At 31.9% G+C, this 19,863-nt stretch overlaps 1 protein-coding gene across 1 annotated transcript; it reads right to left on the bottom strand.

Annotated features, from left to right (window-relative positions):
• Window positions 1-773: 773 nt before the first annotated feature.
• Window positions 774-3,301, bottom strand: LOC147392722 (putative WRKY transcription factor 40). The gene is made up of 5 exons (XM_086457146.1): window positions 3,050-3,301; window positions 2,870-2,929; window positions 1,978-2,295; window positions 1,363-1,479; window positions 774-1,265 (listed from the first exon to the last, which is right to left on the bottom strand). The coding sequence occupies exons 1-5, from the start codon at window positions 3,134-3,136 to the stop codon at window positions 906-908; spliced, it is 942 nt and encodes a 313-aa protein (XP_086313272.1). The 5' UTR covers window positions 3,137-3,301; the 3' UTR covers window positions 774-905.
• Window positions 3,302-19,863: the final 16,562 nt, after the last annotated feature.

Below are 19,863 nucleotides of genomic sequence, written 5' to 3'. Positions count from 1 at the left end.
CCAAAACTTTTAACCCATATAAGACAAAATAATTTAGCCATGGTGTGGGTTTATTAATTTGTGAGGTGCTTATATACTAATGAGGAGATCATCCTCACCAAAAATTAACTCATTCCAAAACTTTTAACCCATATAAAACAAAATAATTTAGTCATGGTGTGGGTTTATTAATTTGTGGGGTGCTTATATATTTATTAATGGGATCTAAGAGGTCATATCCTTTTAAGAATAAGGACATACTTGTCCAAGCTCAAAAAAACGAAGGGCATACTTGCCCGTGTCGAAAAAAGCGAAGTGCTTATCACTTCAGCACTTTTTTTTAGCATCAAAATATGGTTGAATTTTTTTTCACTTATTTTCAGCAATAAGCACTGAAAATACAGAATAAACAAAAGCACTATTTTGATAAAAAGTATTGAATTTAATTTTTTTTAGCAATAAGCACTAAAAAATAGCGCAAACAAATACTGCCTAAGTCAAGTTTTCGAATTTTGGTGCTTGTTTGATTGTTTACACATATAAGCAACATAAAGAAGGGATGCATATTCAAATGAAACAATCATCCAATCAAATAGTTTCAAGCTACAATATTTCTAATTGTTTATTTCAAATTCTATTTACGAGAATTAATATTCTTCATTTTTTTTTTTAATTATCGGCAAGATGGGGTTGAAAGGACCCTCCCTTCATAATTGATCAATGAGAATAAGTACGAGTTAAATCTTCAAGTAAAATTCTCCCAAGCTCATGGGGGATAACAGACCTATCCTCCATGATAATGAAAACATTTGAATCTTGATCTTCATTTCATTGCTTTACATAACTGAATGGAGGAACATGATTCGTTCAGCCCGAATCCAAATTTACGGAATAGGACATTTTCAATGGTGATTAGCAACTGTTTTTCACCAATTGTTGGCAGGAGAAAGTTGTTGAATTCTTCCAGAGATGGCGGTGGCAAGGGCTGCTTTGAAACTCGGATCTTTCGACAACGAAAAAGCCATTTGATCGACCAAAAACTGCTGAAATACTGATAAATCAATCTCTCCATTAGTTTTTTCGACTTCATGGCATGGTCTAGGTTGGATCAGATCAAGTGGTATTGAAGGACTTAAAGAACTGACGGGGGCCAAACAAGGAACCGAGCTAATGGTCACACCATTGGTTAAATTCAACATTGCCGTAGTTTGTGAAGACTGTGGATGGTTGTGCTCCCCCTCGTATGTCGCTACCAGGATTGATCGATCATCAATGCTTCGTTGTACCTGTAGAAAGAAATTGATCAATAATACAGCTTAATAACCTTAATTTACTCTTTCAAGTATAGTTTTCTTAAAAGAGGTGATGAGAGTGAAGGCTTACCTTCTTTTTTACTGGGCAGCTAGGGGCAAAGGAGCACTTGTAATAAGCTCTAGGACATGGGTTATCTCTAGTGACCTTTTGACCATATTTCCTCCATTGATATCCATCCTTCACTATCTGTATTACAAAACCATGAAAACAAATGGGTTGTTAGACACATTGTTCATGAATATTATTAGAGGTGAACTTCAAGCTCAATTCTTAAATTTAAACCATGATTTAATAAACTAGCATGTGAGTGTAAAACCCTAGATCAAATCATGAAAGTAGGATACAAGGACATTTAGTGTGATTTGACAGTTCCTACATCTAAAGATAATATAAGAAGATGGTGATTCCCACTATGTGTGAGAAAGAAATTACATGCCAAGATTTCTTCCTGTAATTCTCTCAAACTTCCCAAACCCTGAAACCTTAATTTCTCTATTCAGTAACGAGTTACGCTGCATATATATACCCAAAACCCCAAATACATGAAGGAATTGGCCAACTGACCCCTAATTTAGGTATAAGTGTATAGTACAATCTTGGTGTACAGTACATCCTTGGTGATCACCAATTAGATTGAATACATATACATAACAAGCATTAGATAAGAGTTTGTTTCAGACTTACAAGACTCGAATCGGATGGATCAGTTCGTACGTAGGCCCTTGAGATCTTTGTTTTGAACTCTTCTCTTGGTTTCTTACATGATTCTTCATCACTAAAGCTGTTCTCCATATTGCCATTAGTTCCATTCTGATTACTGTTACCATCACTTTCAGCCTTCCTCTTCCTTGATATATTCGAAACTTTGTCGGGGGTCTTACTCTTCAATTCCATCATTTGGCTCTGTAATGTGTTGTAGCTTTCACACATTAACATCAGCATTTCACTCAACTTCTTGTTTTCAACACTCATCTTATTCAACTCCTCCATTAAACCACCAGCCTAAGAACCAACATAAAAAAAACCATATGAGATCTTTGAACCAATTGAAAAGTCCTTTACAATATTTATCGATCGATATACATTAGAGCAAGACAAAACTTTATGAACTTATGAATAATTTTTTATGCTTTGGTTTGGAATGATGTATTCCTTTTGTTTCAAAATCAGAGAGATTTTTATTGTGATCTTATCCACTCACTTTTTTCACAAAACAACAATTGATGAAATTATTTATAACATACAAAATAAATTTATAAACACGAAAAACGGGCAATTAAATAGATGAAGAAGAATGGAACAGCTGTGATTGAAATATGACAGCAGCCGACTTTCGATTTCTTCCTTGATCACTTGTATAATTAGTATTTTCGAGATGGAAGAATTTTCTCAAGAAATTTATTAAAATACTAGGCGCGGGCGCCGTCATTAAAAGAACACAGTGGTTATCTAAATAGTTGGTGTGGAAATATAAATTATATATCAAAATAATTAATCCTTCAACAGGAATTGTACACCAAGTTTATGATAAACTCTGATTTTCTACTAAAACCTTATATACTACACATCCACTAACCTCTTCTTTACTTGAAAATTTCATCCCTGCATCGTTGAAATCGTTCGCCAACTCTTTTTCCTAAAATCAAAACAAAATAAGAATAATTTGTTACTCTTTTAAGTGATCTAAATTCTAAACCAATTGATTTTTCAAAAATTGAGTAATGGGTGTTTTTAGAATTGAGTTCCTACTACTCACCAAAATTTCATCGTCACGAAGCCACAAAGGAATCGTGTTGAGGTCAAAGTTGAGGGAAGTATCTACAGAATTAGTCCCCGAAGCCATCGATGATTCGATAAAGGGAAGATCACAAACAGTATTGAATCGAAACTGTTAACTGAATTAACAGAAGAAGGTGATAATGTAAGAGTTTAAATAAACAAATAAATATTTTTAGAGACAGAGAGAGAGAAAGAGAGAAAGACAGAGTCTTTAAATGGTTAACTGAATGAAAAGAAGAAGGTGAGCTTTGAATTTATATAGAGAGAAAGATAGAGAAATTTTTGGTTTGATTTGAAGGAAATTTGGTGGAAGCATAGAAAAAAAGTGTTCCCAACGTCAGCATTTGAACGTCATCCATAAACAATATAACATTATAACAATATAACAACCAGAGAAAATACATTTCTTAACGAATATTATATCAAGTCAAGGTCAAGCTATGGCCACAACAAAATTATAAGTTAATGTAGTCTTGGGAGACTTCCTGTTTATCACGTTTACAAGTTAGAAAAATTCTATAGTGACTTTCTATGACAATCTGTTGGTGTGGACTCTGCTCATTCTTTTCCTCCAAATACGTGTGAAAAGCATCTATGGTTCTCAACACATCTCCACGTCGGCGCAGTGTATTCTTCTTTCTTACAACTATTTCCACTTTTTTGCTTTGATAAGAATGATACTATGTGTCACTATGCATTCTAGTTCTATACTTCTCATTAGGATTAAATCATTTGATCTATGATATGTAACCAACAAAATTGATTAGATTGCTAGGATTACCAGATTAGTTGGTTTCCCACACTTGCTAAACCTAAATACCAAGAACATCAAATGTATAGTTGTTGTCAATTGATTGGATCAGGCCTTTAATCTGATCCTTTTAGATCAATGATTTGGATTTCAATAAGGATTCAATTTGATAATATGTTCTGATTCGATGAGGCTTTGATTAGGTAAAGTGTGAGAAATTATGTAAAATATATTTTATATTTTGTTTGGTTAGACTCATTGCAAAGCAACTTTGAGGTTGTGGGTTCAAGCTCAATTTACCCATTCAAAAACATAAAAAAATTGTTGAAGTGATTGTGCAAGGCACTGCGTTTCACACTGTGTTGATGTGGAGGTGGGCATATAACTATACATATTTTTCCTCGGGATACAAGCAAAAAAAGCATCTATGGTTCTATCATTCAATGTGCTCCTCCACGTAAGTGCAATGTCAAACATAGTCACTTCAGCACGACTAAAAAAATATTGTACATTTTCTTTAAAGTTTGAAGTTTACTTATATTTTGTATATCAAATCAAATTTGATAAGATCTTTGTAGAAAAATCGATCCAAGAATAATAAAGAAAGAAAAAAAGAAAATTCAAAGATTCAATCACACCTAGAAAACAAAAGATTTTTATGTGGTTCCCCTAAGATTGATGTACAACCACGGATCACATTGATTCCACTATGAAAAGAAAGTTCTCAAAGAAATAATATATAGAAATATATATATATATATATGAATTGTCATAAATGCCTCCACTTTTATATTTAAATTTAAAATAATTAATGTCATTTTGATCAAAATTCAAGAAAATTGCAGCCCATTATCTTAGAATCACGTTTGTTGATTTTCAAAGTTATAAAAACATCATTATTACCACCTAATATTCAAGAGCCTTTCAATCAATATTTTAAATTACACAAGTCTTTTCGATTATATGGGTTTGGATTGGGGTTCAACTATTTGTTTCAACTCTTTTTACATTGTTCACAGCTATCCATTTTCCAAGATCCAAAATTATCCAACGATGTTGTAGAAAGCATTTAAAAAAGGGCTAACATCGTAATGTAAAAAAACATTGTAACTAACAGTTGTCCCCCAATCCCAAACCTAACTAAAAATATAAGATTTTACATAATACTAGTAAAATTATAAAAATACTTTTAGGAGTGGCAAGCACTATGTCAAATGATGAACAATACTCTTTGTTGATTAGTACCATCAAGCTCTACAAATCACAAAAATCTCAGCCTGTTTTGATAGTATAGTCGCATCAGATTTAGATCTTATAATTGAGATCCTATCCTAGTCTTCTCGGATAGGATTGAAGTCCGACCTGGTCCTTACTAGATTGGGACCCAATCCGGTCCATTGATGACAAGGTATGTCGGTTTATATAAACCTTCAATGTATATTACTGGGACCCATGGTCTAGAAATCTCAAATAAGGTGCCGTTTGTTGGGAAGACGAAAATACCATACCGTTTTTAGAATAATTATTTTGCTATCCCTTGGAAAATACTTTTCTCTTGAGGTGGCAAGATTTGATGCCAACCATCTCACATTGATTGGCGTCCAATTCAATCTCTTCATTTGCTTCCACCAATTATTATTAGGTAAATCTTCGGGGATTTTGTTTTTCACTGTGATCCTCACTGCGTTGATGTGATAACCATGAGTCACGCTGAGGTGACACAGGATATACTCTGATTCTCACAATTCTGACATAGACATGCATACATAACTGTAGATGATTCTTACTCGTATCGCAAAGAAACACATCTATGATTATGTGTGCATCCCACGTCAAACTTATGAGAATCACAGTAAATACTCTGTGTCATTTCAGCATTTTCCTAGTCATATATGTATTTTCTCAATATACGAGTAAAAATTTCTATGGTTAGGTGCACACCTCCATGTCAGCGATGTGATGAGAATCACAGTAAATCCCAATGTCACTCCAGCATTACTCTTATCATAATAATAATAATAATAATTATTATTATTATTATTATTATTATCTCCCTCTTATTTTTTTTTTTGGTAATATAAAAATAATCCCTTACCAAATTGGTGGTACTAGGTTTAACCTCTTATAAAAGGCAAGATTAGATTTACCCACTTGACTAAAAAGTCAATGTTGCATTTTTGTAATTGATGATTTTAGCAGTGAAATTTTGATTTTGATTTGTTTCAAAATGTTCTTCAAACACTTAAATTATTATAACAAAATTTAAAGTAAAAATCAAAATCAAAATTTAGCTATTCAATTATCAACAAAAAGCAACATTGACTATTTGTGGGGGTAATCCTAATCTTGCAATTTGCAAGACAATTATCACTATTGTAGATTTACGAATTGACGGAGAGGTGCTTTGTTCACACCTAAGGGGCCAATCAATCATTGCAGTTGAAAGCAGCACTAGAAAGGCTATAAGAGCTGTAAACTCATGATATAGGCACGTAAACGTAAAGAGGGGTTCAGGGGTAAATCTAATATCACCAATTTCAGAGGAGGTATCTTTTTTAACAAAACTAGTGTCTATAGATGTCAGGTAACTAGATTAACTTTCAAAACAAAGGACCATTGTATTTTAATCAAACCAAATGTATTTCTCCAAAACAAATTAAAAAAAGAGTCGTGATAATTTAACACCCCCTTACGTCCCAATCACAGAATTATAGATCATTTGCCTCGGGATACACAAGAAGAAACTTTTTGTTCTATCTATCCTAAGTCAAATGATCTTCGGTTTTGTGATGGGGCGTATGTCAGAGGGGAGGAGATAAAAAAATTCTTTGTCTCAATTGTAGGAAGGTTTTGTGAAATTATTCACAAGAAAAGAAAAAATATTGTTTAGGGTTAGGTGAGTTTTTAGTCGAAAGTCCATGCCTTATGTAACACTGGTGATGTCATGAGTTTGAGATCATGCTTGCCTAATGGGGTAATCAAGACCATGACCATTCATACCAATTGATGGTCAGTACATCAACCCTGTAAATTGGGTTCACGTGTCCTGATTCATGCACAAATATTTACCATGCGTGTTGACATCTAACCAATTATATGTAAGAAGAGAATAGAGGGTCTTCATCATTGAAAATTAGAGGAAGTAATATTGAATTCAAAGCGGTTGTTTTACCTCAAGTACATGTTTAAGATAGTATGATTAGTTGAATTTTTGGAATTACATCAAGGATGGGCCACTTTTTCAAGAAAAAACAAATTAAGCACTGAGAGATTTTTTATTTATTTTTAAATCTTGGAATGAGTCGGATCAATGAATTAAACTAATATAAATTGGAAGAAATCATTATGAAAATTCAAAATGACCCAAAAATCAGACGGAGAAAATTTTGCCATCAATGATTTCTATTCGTTGGATATGATCATTTTAGACTACTATTTTTTTTATTATAAATCATCAAAACATCTGATTTTTTACGCTAGTTCCACCAATAGACACTTGAAATATCATAGACCATCAAACTCATAAAATAGTGGTGTTTGTCTATTTTAAATGTGGAACCAATTTATGGGATATGATATAATAAATTTTAGAAAATTGGACATTAAAAAAGATTTTGTCCCAACTTTAAAGGAGAATATATAAATAATGGATTCAAATTGATAGGTCGATAAAAAAACTAGTAAAGAAATACAAAATCCTATTTATTAAACAATGAAATTCAACGATAAAGATAAAATATGTGTCCTATTTTTGTCTTGATTCACTCAGGATTTTGTTTTATTTGTTAAACTTTTTTTCATTAATTTATAGGTCCCAAAGCATAAATGATGCTTAGGTTTGAGGTTTACTAATTAAAAAATTCTTTCTATGTTTTCAAATAAAGTAAATGTGAAAGGTAGGGGAGAACCCATCTTATAAATTTTTTTTAACCTAAATAAATTATTTGATTTTTAAGATTTTAGATTCTACTAATTTATATTAACCCTAGAGTTTATTCGAATCCAATTGTAAAGATCTAATTGAGAGAATTTTGATCAAATCATTGAGACCCACTTAATCAACTCGATCAATCAAGCAAATGATAAAACATCAAGTTTTGCCTAGTCATAGGGGATAAACGGCCAAGCATAACTTTGCTTAGCCGTTTGTCCCAAAATGGCCAAGCCAATGTTGCCTTGACCTTTCTTTGAGTAATATGCAAGGTTATTTTAACTGGCCCTTCTTCAAGAGCATCCAAAATCAATATGTTCTGATTGTTCCTTAAATATGGCCAAGTCAGTTGGGTAGTTATTCAGTCCATGTGTGCACGAGATCCTCATCAACAAATGACATCATCAACCCTCTTAAGTTGGATTTTGCCTCATTTAATCTCTTATAAATTTCCTTAACATCCATACCATAAACCTATTTAATTTCTCGTCATTAAAACCTTTTAGTAATCTTCATTGTCCCCTAATCTTAACCTAAGGTCCTTCTTGATCCCCACTTAAGGTTACCTCCTCTAGCCCTAATTTGTTGATACTTATTAAAAGTGATTCACCCTTATATTCTTCTAACATTCTTGGGAAATCAAAGGAATTCCTTGGCATTTAATGTAAAATGACCTAATTTTAGAGCCTATGACTATCCTATCCAACTTAAAGGATTCTCTAGAACTTGTGCTTAATGACCCATCTGTTCTTAATTTGTTAGAGACGTAAAGAAGTTAAGTAACTAAATTATCTAAGAACCTATTAATTATTTACTTGCTACTTAGTCTAGATCTCTCTAAGTTGACTTAAAACCAAGGCCTTAGGATTCTATTGACCCTCCTTCAAGAATTCTCTAAAACTTGTTATCTTTTATAATCATATACATTGATCATTATAATTGCTTAGACTTATAAGAATGTAAAAGACAATCAAGAACTCTTTGATGAGGGGTATTCGAGGTCATCATGTGTAGTTTATTTGAGAATATTGAAAACTCTAAGATTTAAGACAAATCTATCTTCAAAGGTCTCCAAAAATCCTATAAATAGAACAACTATTTAAGATAAAGACTAGTAGAAGAACTAAAGCTCCAAAATTTTGTCTAAATCCCTTCTCTAAGCCTCTCAAGTCTTCCCAAAATTCTATCCAAGTAATCATTCACTCTCTCAAGAAGTCAAACCTAAGAAGAAGAAGACCAATGTGGAAGAAGTTCTAGCTCACCCCTTTTTTCTATCTCTTTTCTTTATTTTTAATATTTTTACTTCAAATATAGTTTCCATTCTTATTATGTGTAGATCTTTGTATTTTTTTTTAGTTTAAAGGCTTAGGGGTAGAGAGTAATTCTTTTTTGAAGTAATCTCTTCTTATAAGTCCTTAATAAGCTTTATGAAAATATTAAAATAGTTTTTCTTTGATTATTTATTTTCATGCAATTTAAACTCCTAGATTAATTGTCTTTATTTAATTTAGTTTTATGCAATTTCAATTCATAGAGTAGATGTGTTCTTTTATTCCTTTCTTGATGACAATAGAACTAGAGAGTAAACTTCTAATTGAAAGTAATCTTCTCTTGCTAAGTCTATCACATGCATACATTCTCAATGCATACCTGCACATCTAAAAAGGCTATAAGCAAAGGTATAGGTTCCTATGGACTTATATCTAACCTTTAGAACGATCAAAAAGATTATCTTCATATGCATAACATCTCATGCATAAGATCTTAACCCTTTCATGGCCTTGTTCAACTCATGCATACACTCTCAATACATACATGCACATCTAACAAACACTTATTAGAGAATTAGATACAACATATTATGATACATGAGATCCATTGTATCATATTAATGTATCACATCTCAAAAGGAAATGGAATATTGGAGAATAATATATGTAGCAATATCAATTAGGATATTCTTAATTAGGAAGTTCTAGTAAATTAGAATATTTATGTTAGGTTAGTTTCCTTATCTTAGTTGATGTAATCTTTATAAATATCCTATCAAGATACATGTAATATTTATCCAATAATTCTCAATAAAATTAATTTTTACAGCACCTACTTCTAATAGGGGCTTGTTTTTCATATCTTTTTATCCATTTTATAAAATTAGACTATAAATTTTTTTCCTCTTAATTTTTATCATCTGCTCTACTCTCAAAAAATCTAATATATATATAATTTTAAGTTTCAATTTATGATTATTTTGGTAATCATCAATGGATGGGAGGGACAATGTGCCTATCGTCTTTCTTATCCTTCAACCGAACCCCCTTACTTAGTTCTCTAGGTAGAACTTAATCTTACCATTGAAAGTGAGTCACTACAAGTATAAAATGAAGATTAAAATGTACTTTAGTGGTGTCTATTCACGCCCAAACTCTTTGAATAATGGTAATTCTAAAATCTAAGTAGATGAGATTAAAACTCTGAAAAGTTTTAAATCTTCACGCATCTACAAACTTGTCATGAGATTATTAATGTCACAATAAAATCATATTTTTCGATGATAATCTATATAATATAGAGGTTTGTTCTATATATCGAACAGAAACATTGGTCTAACTTGGTCCAATAACATTATAAATGAATTTGTTTTGGTTCACTAACAACTGATTGTTGTGAATGTCATTTTTTTATGAAACTAAATGAAGGTAAATATAAAAATACATTTATGTTTATTTTTATAAAGTATAAATCATTCTGGACAAATTAAACCAAGGCCTGACTATGATTCTCAACCAATATGAAGGTTAGATTTTTTAACGTGATAAACATTTGAACTCTACTAGGGTCAAGATCTATTGAGTCATGAAATAACAAATGATCTCAATCATGTATGCATAACATCCAATGGTAATGAATTATTCTTGACATAAGTATCATTGCTATATATATTATTAGAATAAACAAAAATTTCAATTGTTGGAATTTGTGTTTACTTGGTCAGGATCAAGTGTTATTTCTCAAGTCATATTTCTACCTAACCTAGAAATTAATCAAACTTAGTAAATAACTTTTATTGGGTCGTGAATGACTATTAACAAATGAAATGGTGACATGAGGAAAAAGAAACACTTGTTATGTACAGTTAGGGATGTCAATGGGTCGGTTCCTAAGAAATTTAGAACCATAACCATTATATTAGTTTAGTTCCGGCATCCAGTACCAAAATAAATGGAACCGGAACTGGAACCTTCAAAAATCACGAGTACTCATCGGTTCTGGCTCTTAAGAATCAAATGAGAAAAAAAGTATTTCAAGTCATAAAAAATATAAAAAAATCCTTTCAAAAAATTAACATATTATCGACAAAATTGTTAATTTAGTTATAATTTATTATACTTAAGAAACAAATTAATGATTTTTTTCAAAAATAAAAAATTTATCTCTGTTAAAAGTAATAAAATTTTAGAAAAGTAACTCATTTTAAGTTCCAATCAATAATTTATATAAAAAGTTGAAGAATTTTATATAATATGCATTTATTTTGAAATAAAAAATACCTTAAATCATCTATAGTATGAAAAGAAATGACAAAATAAATCGATTCCGGGTATCTATTGGATAGAACCTAACAGTTCCAGTTCCTATCGGTTCGTTTCCATTTTAGACGTTGCTCTAATCTGTTTTAATAAAAAAGGGATTTGCAATCAGGGTATTCAATTCCAATTCCGATTCAATTTCGATTAATGGCTACCTATTGACACCCTTACATGTAGTTATTTGAAAAGGGAAAATGATTCATCACATATGTAGGAAAAAAAATTTGAAGCCGATAGCCGACTTCAAAATTTTGGAAAAACATTCTTTCTTAAATTACATGCGGTAACTTCAAGGAAGTATCCCAAATATTGATAAAAAGTAGGATGCAAATAAAATACAAAAATCCACGTGTCATAATAAGAAGAGGTCCCTTCAAATTTTGAAGAGGGCTGCCCGCTTCAAAGTCGGACTCGCATGTGTAACATGTACTCTTCTCACATTAAATTATTGTAATTTAACCGATGACACGTGGATAAGATGGATAGCATGTTGAGTTATTAAATTTGGAAAAAAAATATTGTACTCAAGTGTAATTTAAGGTCTAGCGAAAGTCCAGTTGTTCGAAGTCAATCCAAATTGAATGCGTGTCTAGAGTAGGTGTAAAAATGAAAATATGCACATGTTTGACACGGCTCTTATATGAATTGTGACCCCATCGTGCTGTAGTGACATTGAAATTGACAACGTTTCATACAGTGGAATTGACATTGTTTCTCCTACATATCATGAAGATATGTATGGTTCTTAACCCACATCCACGGCAACAATAGTGTGTGAAATGATGTCAATTTCAATGTTATATTATCTTTTTTTCAAAATAAATCGATAGTAACATGATGTCCTGTCGACCATGATTCTTTAAAGAATAATGATTTTTTAATTAGAAAATCTTCACTCGATCAATACTCGGCCAACATGACACAAACATGAAATCATAGATATTTTTTCTTGTGATACACAATTTCACATCTTGAGTTTTGATCGAGTGAAGACTTTTCACTTAAAAAATCAGCCCTCTTCTTTAAGATAAGGCTTTAGTTGATCACATATTCACCTCGATATTTAAAGAAAGGTGATCAATCAGAAAGTAAAAATGGTGGTTCACAAATCATATAAGAGTCGTGATGAATGCACGTTATCATGATACTTGGTTAGGTACACGGCTGATGTGGCAAGGGGCACATAATCATAAATTATTTTCATCAGGATACACATAGAAAGATGTATAACTCTGTGCTTTTGCCATGTCAGCCACGTATCCAAACCGCGTAAGAAGACCATGTGCATTCCTCAAATAAAGCATACTCTTCAAGCAAGTTGAATTAACCATTTGATTCGTCAATGTGAAAATGAAAGTCTCCCTAAAAATATATAAATGGTGGGCGCCGCCCACAACCATGCATGTTAAACCAAATTGATATGTGTTTTCATCTATAAGAGTTTTACCGGTCAATCGCAATGTGCACATGATGACGTCAGCAACACACCTCATTATCACCACGTATGCACTTATTAAATCGTCCCTTCAAAAAATTTAGAAAAGAGAAGACTAGCGACTTTTGGACGGAATTGGCAAGAAGATTTTCTAGAAGGCCAAAAGTCTTTTTTTTTTTTTTTTTTTTTAAATAAATTTCTTTCACTTCCAAGATCTGATTTGATTTTCTTAATTCATTGATTCCAAAAATTCATGTTTATAGAGCCCCGACGGGGCGAGGCGGGGATGATAATGCAAAATGGTTTTCTATAACACTATTACTGAAGTGATAAGGGAGGGGGGCACATATGACGTGATGGCATGCACATAATCGTAGATATTTTTTCATGAGATACGAGTAAAAAGCATATACATTTACGTGCGCACCACCACATCAGATGTGTCTCTCTCCCGGTGTCACTTTAGCATTAGTGTTATTAAAAATCATTTTACATTAATGATAATGAATGGCATGTCACACTAAGTGCACGAAATCATTTTCTTCCTATTTTGAAATTTTTTTTCTTAAAGAACAAGAAAAAGTGGTGCTGAGCATCTTATGTCAATCGTTGCCTACTTTCAATAGATTTTTATTTATTTATAAAATCTAATTTTCCATGGGTGATACTGATAAAATGGCAACAAAAGATTTACTGAGCACGGATTTTGAAGATCTTTCTATAGAATTTTTCATTGCAGAGAATTTATTTTCAGGGGATTATGAATTCTTCAAATAATCATTAAAAAAAAAAAAAAAAAATTGAAAATGAAAACTAACAGTTGATTGTAACAAGAAAAATGTAAAAAACAAGAGTTCAATTTTAATTTTAGGGACGAGCGTAATAGTGAAAGTATGATAAGGGTGTGAAAATCATTTTTCAAATGGGTGATGGTCAGGGGTAGAGTCAGGATTTTGCCATGTGGAAGCAATCAAGAGTAGAAATTCTTTTGTGGAAACAACTAAAAGTGAAAAAAAAAATTTTGTAAGGATAATAATAACTGATTTTTTTTATCCGTTACAATAACTCACTAATCCATAAACTTTGAAAATTCTTGTGGGGGCAAGTGCCCATTATAAATCTGCCCCTAGTAATAGTTCAATAAATTATTTTTCCTTTAAGTAAAAAAATCATTTTGGACAGGAAATTGACTTTCAGAAACGTAAACAATCATACATCTAAAAATATTTTTTTCTAGGAAAAATCATTATCCCACCTAGCTTTCTTGTTTAATCATACATAATATAAGTGTATTTTTTTAATTAATTACTATTGCATCATTCATTTTATATCGTAAGACTATTTATAAGTGTTTAATCATTTATTTTAATTAATTAATATTGCATCATTCATTTTATATCGTAGGACTATATATAAGTGTTTAATCATTTATTTTAATTAATTAATATTGCGTCATTCATTTTATAAGTGTATTTATATCGTAAGACTATTGAATCTAATTTCGTCGTAAAAGTCACTTGGATTAGCTTTAACTTGTAAAAAACTTTAACCATGACCCGTGGATTCATCAAAACTTCAAATATTGATAATATAGATGTCGACTATCCTCTCCATCTTAATAAAAAAAAATGTCTCTATCTAAAGAGAAGAAAAGGTTTAGTGAAACTTTTTATGAGAAAAAATCATTTTTCATGTCTAGTGTTTTGTTTCTTAGGTTAGGTAAGATGATAAGTTTCTCTCTTTCGCAATCAAAGTGCGGTCCGCCGATCCCAAGACCATGAACACACTTGGAATCCTGTAAATTTCTTGCACAAATTCATCCCAATTACAAAAGTCTAAAATAGGGGCTTAACGTTCAAAGTGCGTGGCAGAAAACATTGAATTCAAATGGCGTGGGTTTCCATCTAGCAAAATTGAAGAAAGGTTGATTTGTTTGAGGATAAATAAATTATTATTATTTATTATTATTATTATTATTTTTTTTGAATCATAAGTTATCTTCTTGTATTTTTAAAATGGATTGTTGTATTTATTTATGAAATATACCTGAATGATAGACACTTTTTTTTTTTTTCTAGTTAGTCTATATTGTACTCCCGCTGATACGATCTACATGAGTATGGTATTTGATGATTCAATTCGCATTCTCCTTATTTGAATCTTCGTGGATAAACTCATCTCCCATTTTCTCATCTTCTTTAAATAATTGGGTTTTTTTTCAATAATAATTATAATAATTAATAATAATAATTATTATTATTGTTCTAGTTATTGTTGCCATAAATAGTCTAATGGAGAATGATATATCTTTAATTTTGAATATTTAAATTTATTTATTTATTTCGATGATTTAAAATAAAAAATAATGAACTAAATTTGATTTCTAAATATTTTGAAGATTGTATTATAAGTTTTGATTCGAGTATTTGTTTCACAACTATAATATTTGCAATCTAGATATGATAATGAATGTAGGTCAAAAATGAACATTGTTATTGGCATGTTTAACTTCAATTAAGCAATCTTTACCGACATGCAACCAATCAAAAGCATGGCAATAAAATTAGCGATTGAATTTTTCTCCTTTCGATTGTGTTTTTGAAACTGGGTAGCCTCTCAAATTACTTTGTTCCGAGTTAAAAATCATCTTAGAGTTAAGGCGTGCAAGCGTAGGAAGTCGTCCCATCTCAAAAGAGATTTGGGATACCTTACATTACAAAAAAAAAAAAAAAAAAAAACAAAAAAATCATGTCAAAGTAATTTTAACCATTGGATCAAGAGTAATTGGCTCAATACAAATTTAAAAAAAGAGTCTTGATAATATGACTCCCCAGGTGACATACTTAATCGACTCCCTGATGTGAACAAGTGTGGAATCAAAGATGTGTACATCTAAGGATACATTTTTTTTATGGGAAAGTGCAATCGTGTATCTCGAAGCGTACAAATCTATGATTGCAAATTTGTTCACGTCAGGGAGTCAATTGATTATGCCACCTGACGAGTCATATTACCACGACTCATTAGAAAAAAATAAAAAATAAAAAATAAAAAAATCATTGGATGATTTATATTTACGTGCATATTCTATATGATTTATCAAAGCACTTCCTAATTTTTCTTAAAATAAAATCAGGACCCACGCAGTGTGAAATAAAGCTTTAAAGCAAACCTTCCGTAAAACATCAACTATGTAGGCCCACTGTTTTACAAGAAAGGGGACAATGATCTACAGCCGTACGATAAAGTTAGTCCTTTTTTTATGGTCAACATCAATCCCGATATTTATTGTACGGTCAGTTTTGGGGATATATAGGGTGTAGTCAATAAACGAGTCAACTCAAGGATAGGTATTGTGCTGTCAATCTGCCACGTGCACGGTCGTGAAGATTCTCCAACTAACTCCAAAACATGGAGTAGAATCATCCACGCACGAGTGTTGATAAATCGCACGTAACGTGAAATTTACGATAAAAGACATCATCATAATATACGTAATAGTGTGACGTATTAAGTTGTTAAATCATTGTGGTCATCATAATCGTGACACCGCAATATTCTTATTTAGAGGATGACTTTAACAAGAAATAGATTAGAGACGACTCAAGACTTGGAATTTGACACGAAATTATTATTCATGAATTTGAAAGTTTTGGCTACCTCTCTTGAAGCATTCTCCTTGTAATTTGGAATTATTTATTTATTTATTTATTATTTTATAGATTATAAAAGTTTTCTAGTCAAGTCTGCATGAAAATATTAAATTAATTGTGAAGTACAAGTTGTCCATTGTAGGTTGATTTAAAAAAATATTTTTTATTTTTTAATTTTTTATTTTAATCTTATTAGTTGTGACTCGTTAAAGAAGTGTTTGTGATATCTTTGAAGCAACTTCATGTGTTTTGTTCTTTGGGTGGTGTTTGACAATTACATCGCATATACTTTCTCTTAATGTCACATTCACAAGGATAGAGTAAACTTGATTGAAGATGAAAAGAGAAAAATAAGAATATTATTATGATGAAAAACATGACCTTGCAAATAATCGTATGTAAATCTCATTTTTCTCTTGACTTATGCTATTACGCGTCGAGAAAGTTTTGTGGGATTGGAGTGTGCAATTTGGAGATTAGTCTATTTCCCAAAATGGATGTTGGGATACCGTACATTATAGAAAATAAAAATAAAAATCTAATCGAATGCAGAGTTGTAAAAAAAAACAAACCTAGGGCTAGATAAAATTCTTTCCACTAAATGCCCTTCTCGAGTTAGAGTTAGATCAAGAATGATCTTTTTTGCTTCGAAGCTCAACCTAAAAGAAGCTTGACAAGTCTGACCTAAATAAAACTCAAAATAGGTCCAAGCCCAACCTAACCCGATCTACCCTAGTCTTTATTCTCTTGCAAAAATCCTTGATTTTTTTGCCATAAAACTAGTCATCCTTAACCCTCGACTTTTCGCCATTTCATTTTCATTAAGAAATTATAGAATTTGACATATAAAATCAAGAGTTGTCTACAAACAATGAAGGCCATTATTGTCTCAATTAAAAGGAATGTGCAAGTTAACAATTATAAAAAAAGAAGAGAAAAAAATTGGAAGACCGAAAACAATGTGAATTGTGGTAGTGAAAACAAATACAAATCCACTCACAATACCAAAAGACATGGCTCTAGAAAAAATTGAGTGGAGGAACACAATTTGTTTTGTCCCCAAACTTCTGGGACAAAGCTGATGAATTCAGATTACTCAAGACTTGATTTTCATACTTTATGAATCCTTAGCTTATTTCTCAAATAGATAGAAAATCAATTTTGAAAGGTTCGACTTAATGGTTGGATTTCGTGAAGATCAATGTTTATTATAAAGTTAGGGGTGGCGATGGGTTGTCATGTTGAGGTTAGGGTATTATGAATATTTACCTAACCCAAATCCGACCCATTTAATAATTGTATCAAAATATTTAATCCAACCTAACACATTTATTAAATAGGTAACTTGACTTGATTCATTTAACATTAGTAAAATTATAATCCAAGGGGTATATAGAGATTTAGATTTCTCTATGAGGTCAAAATTGTCCAAAAGCTTAGGACAAAGAGGGTTTCCTGACAATTCAAGCAAGCCTAATTAACTTAATAAGATTTTAAACCTTATTAAGGGTTGTTGGGCGCACATGGGTAATCATATGGACAATCCAACACCCCTTAGAGATTTCATGGAGAAACTCATATTAAAAAAATTCTATTTGAACTTGATCCAAGTGGTTTAAAATGGATGGTTACCAAACTGCCAAATTTAAAATTAAAATTCAAAGATGAAAAATAACTATTTTTCAAAATAATAATCATAATAATAATTCAAAATTTGAATTTTGTATTCTACATCCCTATGGCATCGAACCATGTTTTTGAATGCCACAAGGTAACACAATCAGGAAACTTTCCTTACTTAATATGGGAAGTGTTTTTCTTTCCCAAATTTAAAACTTCACCCTTAACTAATTGTAAAATATTGTAAAACTTACAATATCTTAAAACACTCTTTATATTTAATAAAATTTGAAATATATATATTATGACAACATTCTATACAATTCTAGCACCAAAAAAAAAAAAGTTACTTTTAAAAATCCTAAATAATTTGTTGATATTTAAGATACCTCTTATGTTTCATCATTTAAAACGACATTAACAAAATGTGTTAAAACGGGTTAAGCGGGTTAACATCTTTAACCTAGACACGGCTCATTTAACAATCGTGTTATAGATAGGTCGACTCTATTTTGACCCCAAACACACTAATTTCGTGTCATTTTCGAGTCTTGTTCCCAAGTCGTGTCAAGATTGCCAGCCCTAACAAAAATCTCATTTCACAACAACTATTGACTTGTCGATATTTGATAGCCTGAAAACAACTTGCAGAAAGAAAGAGAAGACACTAAGGGTATGTTTGATTGCATGAAAAGTCACTTTCCATGGAATTTGAAATCCATAGAAAATTAGTTGTGGAAAATAGGTAGGATTGGAAAATCAAATTCCATTGTTTGATTTCACATGGACAAAATCATGGAAAATATGAGAAAAAAGAAGAAGAGGAGAAGGAGGAAGAAGATGATAGGAGGGGGAGAGGAAGAAGAAGATGACAAGGAAGAGGGAGGGGGGAGGATGTGGCAACAACGGTGGCGGCGGCAACGACGGGTATGACGACGGCGGTGGCGGCCACGACGACGACGACGGTGACGATGGCGACAGAGGTAAGTGAGGAAAATGAGGGGAGAACGTGGTGGTAGTGGTGGCGGATGAGGTGAGGGATGGAGAAGAAAGAGAAGAAGAAAAAGAAGAATAGAGATAGAAGGTGGTCGGCGATGGTGACGACGACGACGAAGTTAGTGTAATGGTGGTGGTGGTGGTGATAGTGGTGGTGGTGGTGGTTGGGAAGAATTGATGATGGAAAATATGGGTGGATTTCATTTTCCCACCCATATGGGTGAGAAAGTGAAATCCATGATTTAGTGGACTTTTTGAATGGGGTGAAAAATGAATTCCATTTTCATGTGCAATCATACACTTGAAAAATGTCATTTTCCATGGAAATTGATTTTCCACCATATTTTCCATGTGCAATCAAACATACCCTAAATGCATATATGGATCTAATCCAGACAACCAAGAAAGGCTGGGCTTGAATTGGCCATCCAAGGTCGATTGGGCCTTTGGCAAACCTAAAGCTAAAAACCCTAGTTTTTGTTGGTTGTGCCGCACAGTTCAATGGTTAATGTTTGAAAACAATTCTCATTCGTTAAACCCTTCGAAGTTCTTCCAAAATACTAGAAGTGCAATCCAAACCCTGTAATTGTAATTTTGAATTACAAATATTACCCACAGAAATAGTCCGACATTGATATATGTAATTTGCGGATGAACGAGAAAGCACCATTTCCATCATTTGTGGGTCCCTTATATCAATAACAAGGGAGATTGTGTCATTGTAGAGAAGGATCACACTAGAATGACTTCTGTGGCTAAAGTGGAGGTATACTTTAGAAGCATGATGCTATTAAATTTTGTGTGGTAAAATGAGA

Source organism: Akebia trifoliata, chromosome 10 (genome assembly GCF_017979445.1).
Source record: "Akebia trifoliata isolate Shusen 1 chromosome 10, ASM1797944v1, whole genome shotgun sequence".
Taxonomy (NCBI): domain Eukaryota; kingdom Viridiplantae; phylum Streptophyta; class Magnoliopsida; order Ranunculales; family Lardizabalaceae; genus Akebia; species Akebia trifoliata.
Note: the sequence above shows the minus strand (reverse complement) of the source record. Positions and strands in the feature narration are given on the sequence as shown.